The sequence below is a fragment of the Carassius auratus genome, unplaced genomic scaffold (genome assembly GCF_003368295.1).
Source record: "Carassius auratus strain Wakin unplaced genomic scaffold, ASM336829v1 scaf_tig00216461, whole genome shotgun sequence".
Taxonomy (NCBI): domain Eukaryota; kingdom Metazoa; phylum Chordata; class Actinopteri; order Cypriniformes; family Cyprinidae; genus Carassius; species Carassius auratus.
The window spans coordinates 189,290-203,702 of NW_020528584.1; the positions used below are offsets into that span (position 1 = coordinate 189,290).

At 36.5% G+C, this 14,413-nt stretch overlaps 1 protein-coding gene across 1 annotated transcript in view; it reads right to left on the reverse strand.

The window, feature by feature from the left end:
* The window catches only part of LOC113098257 (forkhead box protein O1-A-like), a 48,154-nt gene extending 40,092 nt beyond the window's left edge, over positions 1–8,062 (reverse strand). Inside the window, exon 1 of the mRNA XM_026263271.1 lies at positions 7,187–8,062. Within this exon, the coding sequence (XP_026119056.1) occupies positions 7,187–7,729 (543 nt within the window). The 5' untranslated portion in view covers positions 7,730–8,062. The remainder of the gene's footprint in view (positions 1–7,186) is intronic.
* Between the last annotated feature and the right edge of the window lie 6,351 nt (positions 8,063–14,413).

Consider the following 14,413-nt stretch of genomic DNA (forward strand, 5'->3'; position numbering starts at 1 on the left):
TTTCATAATGATAATTATCTATAGTATGTATTTTACGTCTCAAAGAAAATCTTGTTTTCCATCACATGATGGGCCCTTTAATGGTATATTTGATTTACAGTGACGATGGAATAGATGAGTTTTTGACACTAGTGCTGTACTCACCTACTGCCATCATACCATACTACTTTGTGACTCACGCTGACTTACTATCCATGACTATTTGGTTTGAAATGGTCCAATATGTCTACCCTCACCATCAGATGGGCTCTTAAATCTAGCAAAGAGGAGGAAAAACAAACCAGTTGGTGCAAATTCCTTCAGTTGGATTTTGCTGTACCAAATTTCCAGAATATCTCTGACCTGTGAGTTAATATTGTGTGATTGAAGTCACACAACCATGTTGTAACTGCAATAAACCTTAAGTCAGTTCCTACCTAAATAACTTCTGACTGGGACGCCTAAAATTATTTGTGTGGTAGCAGACAAAGATGAAACTGTATATCATTTACCACAGACAAACAACACTTTTTATTTAATTAGTATAATAAAATAGGAATTTTGACCGCTGGACAAGAAATGCCCCCGGTTTTCATTTCAGAAATCTGGTCACCTTATAATAGCCCAGGGCTCCAAATGTCTACATCACTGCTGAAACATATAATCAGTGGTGAAACTGTCCTACATGTATGTCCAATATTTGCCATCTAACTTCCTTCTGCCATCTTTATTTATATGTTATGGAGCTGGGGCAGTATGTAGCAACCCAAACGGCAATCCTGCCAACATGCAGCTCTGTGGCCTGTTACCTCATGCTACATAACCGACCCTTTTAAAATCAATCATTAGGATGTGATGTCCTGTCCCTGGGCTGTGGCCAGCGGTCCGCCGAGATATCAGCATGTTCTGACAACAGCAAGGGCTGTTATGCCAGCCTGGCCAGACAGGCAGATGGGCACAGGAAGGTGTGGTGAGAGTCATGCTAAGCCCTGTTGGCTCTGTCGAGCCCCCAAATACTTCCCCCTTCACCTTTAGATGCAGTTTAGATGCAGCAGATGGTTTTAAAGGTCTGCTACAGACTTGGCAGAAATATCCTACTTGGAAGGGTTTACCAGAGTGCACTCTTACATCATAGGTGAGGGAACTCAGATCCCTATGTAATGCGGCTCAAAATACACTGCCTTGCCTAAGCTTATTGTTAAAACAACATGAGAACAACTGTTAATAAACTCTAAAACGAGTTCAGGCTTTAACAATTTCACACAAAGGTCTCTCCCTTAACAAATACTGTAATTGCGATGAATTGCTTGAGTCTGATTTCTTTGGACACTGTACCACCAAACACTTGCGGGAGAGCAGAAATTTGCAAAACATATATACAGTGCTAGCAAATGTGTCCCTTGAATCCAACAGTACTTGAAGATTAACAAACATTGCTCTTGTTAATTCCTTTTTCTCTGTAAGTGATATGTTTAGCCTGGAGAAGGGTGCAACATAAATCTCTTCTTGTCGCTGGTTCTTCTGCATTCTCAGAGGTCAAAAAAGTAAACAGAGTATTGAATAAATAAAAGGGCTAGGATTGTCATCTTGACTTCCATGCATTTATATGTGCCAAGCCAAGTAATTTTTTGTTTTGTTATCATGACATTAAAGCAGGGATGTCCAATCCTGCTCCTAGAGGGCCACTATCCAGCAGAGATTAGTTCAGATCCTAATTAAACAAACCCGATTCAGCTAATCAAGGTCTTCAGGATTACTAGGAACTTCAAGCCAGGTGTGTTGGGGTAGGCTATATAAATGTAAGGAATTATTATTATTATTATTATTATTAGGTGGGACCTAAACTCAACAGGGCATCATCCCTCCAGGAGCAGGATTGGATGTTTTATTCTTTTCTTATTCCCATTTATTCCCTCACATCATTACAAATCTGTAGGCTTTCACAAAAGGTGATATCCTTGCTTTTTTCCATATAATGTAACTGAATGGGGCTGGGGCTGTCAAGTTGACAAAAGGAAAAAGGAACATAATGTGCCCCCATTCACCTCTACATTATGGATAAGAGTGACCAGTCATACAGGAACAAATATATGTCAATTGGAACAACATTAGGCTTAGTAAATAATGACATTGATAACATTTCTGGGAGAACTCTTTTAAAGCAGGGGTGTCCAGATCCTACTCCTGGAGGGCCACTATCCTGCAGAGTTTAGCGCCAAACCTAATTAAACACATCTGAACCAGATAATCGGGGTCTTCAGGATTACTAGAAACTATGTGTTGGGGCAGGCGGAAGTTAAACTTTGCAGAACATTGGCTCTGCAGTAGAAGGATTGAATACCCCTGCTTTAAAAAGTCTGAAGTAAAGCAAAAAAGCCTTTAAGATTAAACATTACTTTTCTGTTCCATACAACTGTATGACACTGTTTTTTCATACACCTTCACAGATGTATGCACTTGCATACACACATGTGGCTACTACTCGCATGCCGGGATTAGGGATTCAGCACATAAAACATTCACCATAACAGGGTGTAAACTGAAAGAAATGATAGTGATACCTGTGTGTTCCCGTGGCTCAAGTGGTAGAGCTTTGCTTTAGCAGCCCAAGAAAGGTTAAAAGAGGTTTATTGCAAGACTAAAGGCCTGGAATAGAATATGTTCCAAAATTACATGTCCACCAGCTCTTGTATGTCAGTTTGTTAAGTATGTGATTGAGGTGAGTACGGAGGTGGTGAGGTCAGTGCTTTTGGACGAATGAATGTATCCTTCATACAGTACTCAAGTACAAGGGCTGACTGCACTGTCCCAGCTTCACAAGCAAGACACAGATTTCCTTCGGCCAAAATATGTGATTCTTGGAATGATGTTACATCTAATGTTCCCAGCTTTTCAAAGAATTAACTGCTCTTTCTCACAGTAATAGAGTGGCAGACAATGTGAAAACATCACAGGGAGCAGTTATGTTACTCTCTCCCACCTACAACTCCTGCCAGCACCGAGACTCAAACCTGCAACCTTCAGGTTACAAGTCCAGCTCTCTAATCATTAGGCCACAGGTGCCCCAAAAATGGCATAAATAAACTAAATAAATAAATACTCATGATAAAATTAAAATGCAGTATTTATGTAATTTTCCTAATGTGCATGTAAATGTTTATTTACAACTCATTTGAGTGTTGGTTATTAAACAAATTTGATTCATTAATAAACTTTAACTTTGGTTTCAGTAAAAAAATAATTTTGCTGCATCGATTATATAAACACTATACAGGGTCATGTGGAATCTGCCAATTTTCTTCCAGATTTTCTCCATTGGACGAAGATCTGCACATCAAATTGAATTAATAGTTATAAATTTATATCACCCCAGTGTTTAGCCATTATAGATATCATTAAATGTCTATAATTATAATAATAATAATAATTCAAATTAATAAAAATATCTAGACCTGTTAGACTTGTCAAATAAATATAGCTTAACATTTCTGTAACTTTATCATTTTAGTGAACATTATTATTATTATTATTATTATTATTATTGTTATTATTATTATTATTATTATTATAGTTACTTTTATACCATAACTACATTACATAGATATTCTAATCTTTAGTTAACATATCACCACTCAGAACTGAAAAACCTATGGTTAACTACATGCTACATACATACAAGGGACGATTAAAATATGACATCCACACAAATCTTTTACAATATTTCTGATCCCAGCTGTTTTCTATGATGGACGGGGACTGGGATGAACTGAGGTCTTTGTTTTGAAAACTGTTTTCAAAAAGTACCATGTGTTGATTGGAGGATGGGTTATCACAGGAGCAAAGTGTGATGTAGCACAGGACAGGAAAATCGATTGTGGACATCAAAGAGCGCTCAAGTTATTGGCGACAGAGACCTGCAGCAAATATTTACACTGCAAGAGTGACGTATGTTTCATAGATATAGCAAGAGCAAATGTAAAAACAACACAGCACAGATCAAACCGAACTGTCTAGGCATGTTTGTTTAGAAACACTCAAAGAGACCTCATGACACGTTTGACTTTTCAAAACTAACACATGCAAGAGCAACTATAGTTTACCATACACACAGATAAACACCACAGGAAAACACAGCCTGTCTACAGAAAGAATAAGACTCATGTGCATTTCCATAGTTTGAGCCTGTACAAATTCTGAATTGAAAACTCAAACTAGACTGAACCTGTGGATTAGTAGTTAGTGCACATGCTTATTCATAACAGAGGAGTAAACATTATGAAATAAATAAAACAGCAATGATCTGGTCTGAAAATTCCCTTGATGGTAAATGATGTGCAATGGATATTCTCTGTGGAAAAAAGATGAGCTATCATGTCAAGTTGCTCAGATATGGCTGACTCACTAGGTTCCATTTCCTATTAATAGAGGTCATTTATAATTCATGAAAATCTGGAAAGAAAATGCTAAATTTCTTAATGCTTTGTCTAAATGTGACAATATTAAATGTGACAATATTAAAATAGCTATTTTAGTGAGAATTCTAAATAGAATGTATGATGCCAAATACATTACTGTATTGAATTATATTTATTAATATTTAATAAATTGTATTTACTCATATTATTATTCAGATTAGTATTAAGTGTATTAAGTGAAAACATACATATTCTAACATATCATTTATATATGTGTGTATGTGTGTGTGTGTGCGGGGGTTGACCCTGGACCACAAAACGTACGTCGCTAGGGAAAATTTTTAGCAATAGCCAAAAAAAACATTGTATGGGTCAAAATTATCTATTTTTCATGATCGTGACATACAGCCGGTTCATGATTTTAATGTTGTTGTTTCTTGTGGCAAAAATAAAGAGTAATGACAGACAGTTGATCTTTTAATAAAAATGTGTTTTGTTAAGGTTTGAAATTCATTATCTTTTATTATAGGCTACGAAGTCTAATATCATCAGCTCCCCATCCCGTCACCCAAGACCGCAGACAAATGTAAAATGTATTAAATATGAATGAATTATTATTTATATATAATATATATATGTATATATATATATATATATATATATATATATATATATATATATATATATATATATATATATATATATATATATATATATTGGCTATCAGCACCCCTGCTTTCCAAGGTATCGGCATTGGCTATCAAAAAAAAACAAAAAAAAAAAACAATATCAGTCGACCACTACTTAAAACAACTAGAAATCAACAATTTTCAACAACTGAAAATCTCTACTTTCTTTCAGCATATTGGTTTGGAGCAATAGAAGCTGTGTCCCCAAGGGACCCTTTAACTGATCATTACCAGAACAATATTGTTTATGGGATCAGAATAAAACTCTCAAAAACATTTCCCCATCATGTGTCACACATACTGAGCATCCAATCCCTGCACAGATAATTTCAGGTTTACAACCTCGACACAAACACACACAGATTTGACATTGGGCTTATCAGATGTGTTTCCGATAAGAGTTGGAAATGCCTGTGCTACTAAGAATTTTGTGTCGTCAGAGGTAAGAACGCTCCCTTTTCCAAATGCATTTAGTCATCAATGCCTCACCAATGGATCCTCAAAAGCATGACAACTGTGGAATGCTGGCACACAGACACACAATAAATCAGATTGTGGAGTGGATCTTTCCTTGTATGCGTACACTGCAATGCTTGCATACTTTGCAAACATCAGAGGAGTATTGACGGTTATTCCTGTGGATATTTACAGCGTGGAGTGTGATGATACACTACACCTTACAACACAACTTTGGACCCACTTAATGAAGAGGTTTCCATGGATATAAAAGCACTGTTTTCCTGTTTCCCCGGTTGCAGGGTGGTTCATACTGGTGGTACAACAACGTAAGACAATGTGTCACCCGAACTGATTTATTGGGATCCACGTATCTTCTGCTAGTGTTTGAAGTCAATCTTCATAACACATAAACATGATCAAAGCTCAGTCTTATGGATCACAATTATGTTGAACTTCGAGTCAATGAAGACTCAACCTCAGAAAAAAACAACAAACAAACTCAACCTCAAGTCTGTGTGGTCTCTTTTCATGACCTCAAAAACTTTATTTACTCCATTTAAGCTTTTTTTATTGACAATACTTATTTAGTTAATCAAAACAAATTATAATAAAATTTGTTTGGAATATTATAATTTCTGTTTTTGGAAAAAATTTAAATAAGTTGAATTCTGATTCTCTTGATTAAAGAATATAATAAATTCAACCCGATCTGTTAAGAAAACAACTATTTTAGTTATGAGGTGGCAATTTTGCTTGAATTTGTACAATGTGATGAAAATGTACAGATTTTAGAAAAAAGTATGAAGGTCCAACTCTAAATCTATCCGTCAGTGGGCAGATAGTAAAAGTACAAATGAGATTCATACAAATTAATACTAGCCACCAATTTGGCAAAATTACTTAAGGTTCAAAATTTTCTTGAATGTGTTGGATAAATGCTGCATTTTCCCAGTAATACTCTAGGTCTGACTCTGAGCCTTGAGAGGCCTTGTCTTGGTCTGCATCTTACTTTAAAAGGACATGTTATGGTCTGAGTTTTAAGGGTTTCAAGGTGTTGTCATATTTACCATTGTTATGCAAATTATTGCTGGAGAAATACAGGGTTAAAGTTAGTTGCATGGATTTGATGTGTTAGCCAACATACAGTTACATCTGTCTGAGCTTGTACTTCAGACTTTACTACATTATTGACAATAAAAAAATTAAAAAAAATTGCTAATGTGACCAGTGATCTGGCACTTAGTGGGTCTGGTATTGGGAATGGGTCCAAATTTTTGTCTTGTCCTAACTTCCAATACAACAAGTTCTACCTGGGAATGTGGAAAGAACCTCAAGTATTTGTGTCAGCAGGTTATGTCATGTGACGTGTCAGCACTTGAACTATTGACTGCACTGCACTACCTTGCCATGTGCTGCTTGTAATGAGAAGCAATCATCTTGAATGGAGATAGCCCACAAGTTCCCATGTCATGGGGGCGTTCACACAAGACTTGTTTTTGTTTTCATTACAGCTGGGTGGGAGCAGAAATGAATGGGAACCATGGTAACCAAAAGCGTTTAAAGAAGCTGAACTGGTTTGCGTTAAAGCCCAAAACACAAGGCGCAACTTGACGCATGACAGGCCAAGACTGAAAACATAAATACCTTCCAACCAGCAGAGCTGTTACTATCCCCCTTGTCTTTAAAATAAGGGACGCTTTTCACCATCCAGTCGTAGATCTGAGACAAGGTGAGACGATTATCGGGGGAGCTCTCGATGGCTTTGGTAATCAGGTCCGCATATGACATATTCCCCCAGGCGTTGCGTCTGGACGAGCTGCTCTTGCGCTGAGCGGCTTCAGCGGCAGCGGCCACTGGAGAAGAGATTACGGGCACCTGTTGCTGGAGATTCGGGATCTGCTGCAGGTGGATGCAGTTCTCCTGGCACTGGAAATCTCTGCACAGCATGAGAGGCTTATGATCAGGGAAGTCCTCATTCTCTTCCAGCAAACTGAGGTTGTTGATAAAGTCCCTGTTGCTTGAGGACTCTTGCTTGTCTGACGGAGCTGGGGACGATGTGTTGGAGTCGGGGGCGGCGGGGATGGGAAACTCCGGCCGAGGCAGCGGCCAAGTACAGGAGCGGGGTCTGGAGAGCGGCTCGAAGTCCGGGTCGATCTCGACCATCTGGTTTTGGGCTGCGTCAGCCATGGTACGAGCAATAGCCTACTATTTTGTCTAAAATTTCACATATGATTGTAAAAAGAAAATATGACGTGAAACGCGAAAGAACAAACAAAAAGAAAATACAGTTACTTTAAACCGAATTAATTACATTGGTCACGACTTAAAAGTCACAATGTTGTTAGAAAGGCATCATATTGAAGCTGTTATAAAGTTTTGTAATCCAGTCCAGTATTATTTGATAGTCCTGTTGCTGTCGCTTGTTAAATGTCTGTGTGTGTACTAAAACTATAAGTGCTCTTTACTGGAACTCACTATCTTATGTCACCTGACACCGCCCACGTACATGATTGACGGCAATGCCGACAGCCAATCGCAGGCGCTCTTTTGAAATCGAAACAAGCGGTGTTTTCGTCCCGTAAAAATTAGTAAACAAACTTTCACAGAGTTTGGATGTTATGAAAACACTTAATTGCTATTTGGACCGCATGGCTTCTAGCTATGTTATATTGCTTGTGAATACACACAGTTGGTTTTGTTTGTTTGATTACGTTGTAACAAAATATTAATCGAAATCAAGAGGAACCAAAAATAACATAATCTGTCTCGACGCTTAACTTTCCAACAAATATGTTTTCGCTGATCACAGACGAAAAATTACGAGTCTTTACGAATAAAGATCTCTTTAATGCTAATACAACTGGATATATTGGATATATGGACTCATATCATAAACAGTATATATATATATTGAGTTGAATGGTTTTTACATAAAAAAAAACTAAACTACGTGTGCAAGGTTAATTTTATTATTAAATTAATATCAATAAATCAAATTGTACCTACATAAAATGTTTTCAAGAATTCACGACCGATACTGTAATCTGTACATCGTTTTGATGCTTAGGTTAGGTATCTGGCATTATACTGAAAACTATTCTGCCATCTAGTGGTTAAAATACCTTAGTGCCCATGGTATTTGTTGTGCTCAAATATCGCGTTTGATGAAGTGACCTTGTGTAACAATCTTGGTGTTGATTCAACAGCTTCTGCAGGATAGGACAGCGACCTTCTCTTATTTTCAGGGCTCATGGTTCCAGAAAGCCTCTGCGTGACGAACCATATACACACCCCTGCCTTGACTTTGTTTCGAGGCCCTTGAACCAAGTGCATGATTGGATATAGTCTGTAGAAGTGTGTGCTGCCAGGACAGTCAGCGATCCAGAAGAAGGGGTGGGTAAGTGTGAGAATACCTGCTCTGTGTGATCACACAGAACCTATGAACATATGAGTTTAATGTTGCTAAGGCATTCTGATCTTGGCATGTGAATGTTGGCACATAAGATGGTTCAGATGGTCAGTGTTGGGCTCAAAGGTACTCTTTACCCCTCCCAGAGGATTCCCTTTAAATCTGGTTTAAAGATTAAGACTATTAATAGAGAGCTCACAGGTCAGAAATACCCTCTTCTTACATAGGCACTAAACCTATTTAATGTTCTGTGACGGGTTATGTTAAGGGTTTTTATTTTTTTCTCTCTACACATAAATGTGTTACTGTATGCCACAATATGCACTTTTGGATGTGTGGGACCAGGGTATACCTGTTTTACCTTATTCTTTTTTTTTGTATGTATCATGGTATTTGCACTAGTCCTATATTTCTTTGGAAGTACCTTGCAGGAGCATGTCTAGCCTTCATCCAGTACACCATGAAAATTATTTTTCAAAGTTGTGCATAAAACTCATTGTAGGATTATGTTTAACAAGAAATAGAAAATAGTCTAAATAGAAAATAGTGTTTCTAATAAAAATAAAAAATAAAATAATGTTTAATTCAGCATTTTTTGCTTGCCATTACTTTGTAAGAAATTGTGAAAATTATGTGTCTAAGTACAAATTATTTATACACCAATGCTTCCCAGTGTGCTGGGCACAGGGCCCCCATCAAAAATATATTTTAAAAAGTTATGTTGATACTCAAGTAACCCTGAACACCTTGATTAGCTGGTTCATGTGTGTTTTATTGGGGTTGGAGCTGTAATCTGTAGGACCATAGTTTACCAGGAGCAGGGTTGGAGATCCTAGACCTGTTTTATGTGTGTTTACAAAAGATGCTAAAAGTTATTGTGTATAGTAAAAGACATCAATCTGTCACATGTTTACATAGGAAAACATTGGCAATGCTTTCTCTGCAAATGTTCTGTGTGATGATGAACTATTTTTCCTTGTTGTTTGCTGCCTTCTAAAGTATCCTGTTACATTGTGAAAGGCAACTGCAAACTATTCAGTGTGTGTGTGAACTCTGATTAAGTTTTTGACTTAAAATTGTGGACTGAATTGTGAACATTTGTAGATGTATTTCAAAACCTGTTTGTAAACCTGTTACCTCAAAAAGTTATACATTTGCAAAAGTTCAAATCACTGTCATCAGTTCTGCATACTATAGTACATATGGGTTAATCTGAGCAAACCTTTTGTCCTGCACTTTACAGAAAGCGGTGCATAATACAAAAATTTAACCATGTCTCCACATCCTTGTCACCCAAGACATCATTGATCTGTCAGCTGGAGCATGTGGTAACAGCCTTGCATCATTCATTTCTTGTGTCTATCTATCTATCTATATGTGTGTATATATATATCTATCTATCTATATGTGTTATCCGCTTTGTTTCGGGATTGGACAAAGGCACAAATCTCAGGTGAGGTACCATTAAAGTAAACTCCCAGAAATACAATATGTCATTGTACTATTTAACCAGAGGCAGACATAGTACACAGCTTCAAGTACCCAAGTCAAGTCAAGTCACCTTTATTTATATAGCGCTTTAAACAAAATACATTGCGTCAAAGGAACTGAACAACATTCATTAGGAAAACAGTGTATCAATAATGCAAAATGTCAGTTTAATGCAATTCATTATTGAATTCAGTGATGTCATCTTTAAGTGTTTAAGTAGTGTCTGTGCATTTATTTGCCATCAAGTCAGTGATATCGCTGTAGATGAAGTGACCCCAACTAAGCAAGCCAGAGGCAACGACGGCAAGGAACCAAAACTCCATCGGTGACAGAATGGAGAGAAAAACCTTGTGAGAAACCTGGCTCAGTTGGGGGGCCAGTTCTCCTCTGACCAGACGAAACCAGCAGTTCAATTCCAATTGCAATTCAATTCCAGCAAAGTCAGATTGTGCAGAAGAATCATCTGTTTCCTGTGGTCTTGTCCTGGTGGTCATCTGAGACCAGGACTTTACAGAGGATCTGTATCAGGGGCTATAGTTGACTGCTGTATTTCAGGGATGTAGAGGTCCTTTCTAGGTGCCGATGCACCATCTAGATACTTCTGTTTCTTTGGAGGATATCAACTCAGATGGGCAGAGACAAAGAGCACATAGGTCAGTCCATGGGAAGGCCACTTAAAATGTCTTGTCACCATATACTCACCTTCATGTCGTTGCAAACCCATATAACATTTTTGGAAGATATTTTAAAGTATGTCCAAGCTGCCTTTTCGTTAATTTCATTGTGCTGTGGAAAAGAACAGCTTGGATGATTCTTCTCTATAAACAGGAAATTCTGCTCAGTATCCATGTGTTTCTGACAGGTGTTTTGCCATTGATGTTCAGGGGTGGTTTTAGCAGTGCCTGTCTGTGTTTGGTTGTGTACCCCATAGACTGTGTGAAGTCTCAAATCCAGGTTCTGTCTTTAGCCGGGAAACAGAAAGGCTTCCTCAAGACTCTTATAGGGATTTTACGAAATGAGGGTGAGATTTCAGTATTTATCTTTGTTTCAAAACCAAGTGATGCATACTGTATGCAACACCCTGTTTGTCATGAAACCTCATAAGTGATGAAACTCAGCGTATTGTTTAATACACTTTGTCATTACATAGTATAATAGTGTGGTACACTAATAAGCCTAAAACTGCACAGTACACAAAAAGTGAGTAAAATAATGAATTTACTACTATCTTTTAATTATTGAATGAAATATTTATTGTGAACTGTAATTATGATCAGAGGCATCATGCCCTTTCAAACCGAGGGGTGCAAACTGTACCTCCTCAGATTTCTGATACAACAGAATTTTGAATGCAGCTTTGAAAAGACAAACAATAAATATTTGTATGTTTGATTATTGATAATTGATAAAGTTCCTTTATCATTGCAGTTACAAAATTATTGTTTTGGAAATGTTTTCAAATCAGTTATTCTCAAGAGATTTTGCCACTTGTGCCAGAAAAATGTATAATTTGTATGGTGTCTGACACTTTTAACCCCTGTTAAACCTGACATATGAAATAATAGTCAGAAAATAATCTCTCTCTTTTTTAATTGAACAGTTTAATGAACCAAATTTATTTAGAAACAGAAAGAAACTTGGCATATGCATTTGCACTTTATATTAATCGAAGCATGCAATTTTGTAATGTAAATCAAGGAGTTCTTCCTAACGGTATAGCATACTATTTACATACAGTTTCACTAGTTCACGCTCACATATAATTAGCTGAGGTATGGTATGCGTATTTGGCGTGCTGTCCGGGGAAGGGCTCCGAGCTCGGGAATTGCCCGAACCTAGAGTACCCCCCCCTTCCTCGTATATTGTAAAGTGAACTTGAAGTGAGGAGATGGGGTGGAGGAGGGATGCTGATAAACCGTCAATGGATAGAGGTAAGTCAGCGATATTTATACTGTGGGACTGATTACTTGATTGTGGTCCACCTGTGATGATTAGGCTAAGTATCTGACGCGCTCCTCCCGAATCTTCATTGATAATTACATATATCAGTTATCACTCTATATCTCTCAATAATATGCCTTAGTAAGATAATATTTAAATGCTTAGTTTTATGAGCTCAGTTTTTACTGTGGGGTCAAAAAATGTATTGTAAATGCAATTCAATGATAATTCAGAGAACAAACAAACTTAAAAGTCTGATGCATCATATTTGATGCTCAAAATTTTGTCATTCCAGTAAGCTTTCATCTTGAAATTTTACTAACAGTATAAAATTGTGAACTCATAAAGACACATTTACCACAACTTGAAGAGGGATGTTTGTAGAATTATGCTGAAATCCTTTTTACTTGCTACAAAAAGAATAAACTATTGATCAGACAATGCAGTTGACTTTGTACAGCACAATTTAGCACATTTTTATTATGTTGATCATTTAAAGGCATTAAATGCTCAGATTCTGTCTGTATCAGACAGGCTTATTAATTGTTTTAAAGGGGGACATGTCACAAAACAGTGCATGTTGAATAACAGTGCATTAATAACTAGTAAAAAAAAGAAAAGAAAAAAGTATTTTATTTAATTTCTTTTAAAAAAAAAAATCTACATATTTTCTTGGACTTATAATCAAAATAAAAACATTTAAGTTACCATTTCATTTTAAAATTCGAATGATACAGTTTTAATAGTATCAGTATAGTATGACATGAGGACACCTATATATGACACATAATGGGCATTGGCACTGTTCCCTGAGAAATTATTTTTCTTTTTTAAAACTGGATCAGATCAAAAACTGCATCATATGATAACAAATAATAAAGTGTAATATTCTGACATTTTGTTTTCAGGAGTGGCACCTCTGTATTCAGACCCCAACTATGATCCGAACATTTCCTGCCAATGGAGCACTCTTTTTAGCATATGAAGTCAGCCGCAAGAAATGATGCAACTTTTTTTAACAATGATTCCAGTCTGCAAGATTCTCTGAAAGACTTTTTTTTTTTTTTTTTTATTACCTATCATCCATATCTGCTGGTCACATGTTAGCAAACATGGAAAGCAATTTACAGTATTTAGTAAAATCTTCATTCTTCCAGGAAGTAGCGCTATAAAGATTTTACAATTCATTTTGCATTACTCACATTAAATAATTCTATTAAATATATAAATAAAATAACAGTTCTATTAGCTAGAGGGCATGCTGGATTGTGTGATATCATAGTCAGCAATACTCTTGAATACATTATGCAGTAAAAGTGACAACGCATAATGTCATAATGCCAAGGAAAGTTTTTTATTTATATATAGGCAGTGTTCATTGAGTTGATCTAATGTTTACAAACAGCTTATCTCTATGGTGAGGTTTTCTAGATTGCATGTGTCTCTGGAGACCCAAAGCTCTTCACAGTTACCTTTAATGAGGTCTTGGTATACACATATCTGTATTTTATTAATTAGATAATTATTATTATTTATTTTTTAACTAGAGATAATAAAATATACAATCTATCAAAAGGTATACCTACTGTACAAACTTTATAAAGGAAAATGTAAATGTGATATTACAATAAATAATCAAACCGTGGTTTTAACAAACTGAAATTTCAATCAAAATAGTGTATATATAAAATATGTGTGACAGCATGCCCCAACATGCCAAAAATAAAAATACAAACCATGTCTGCATACCAAATTGCATACATACACTATTTTCCACAGTCATCCACATAGATGAACCTCTGCCAAAAGGGGCTAAACGTTATATGGTCTAGCTTCAACCAATAGCTACAGCAATAATATGATACTGGAATTCCAGTTTGGAGAACACAACACACAGGTTATATCTAGTCATGTATCATCATTTGTCATGTGATTTAACAACTCATATTTCCTCTGCCATGTAATACATCCAGTAATCTAGGATTTATAAATGTCCCACTACAGCTATAACAAACTGCAAAACTAAATAT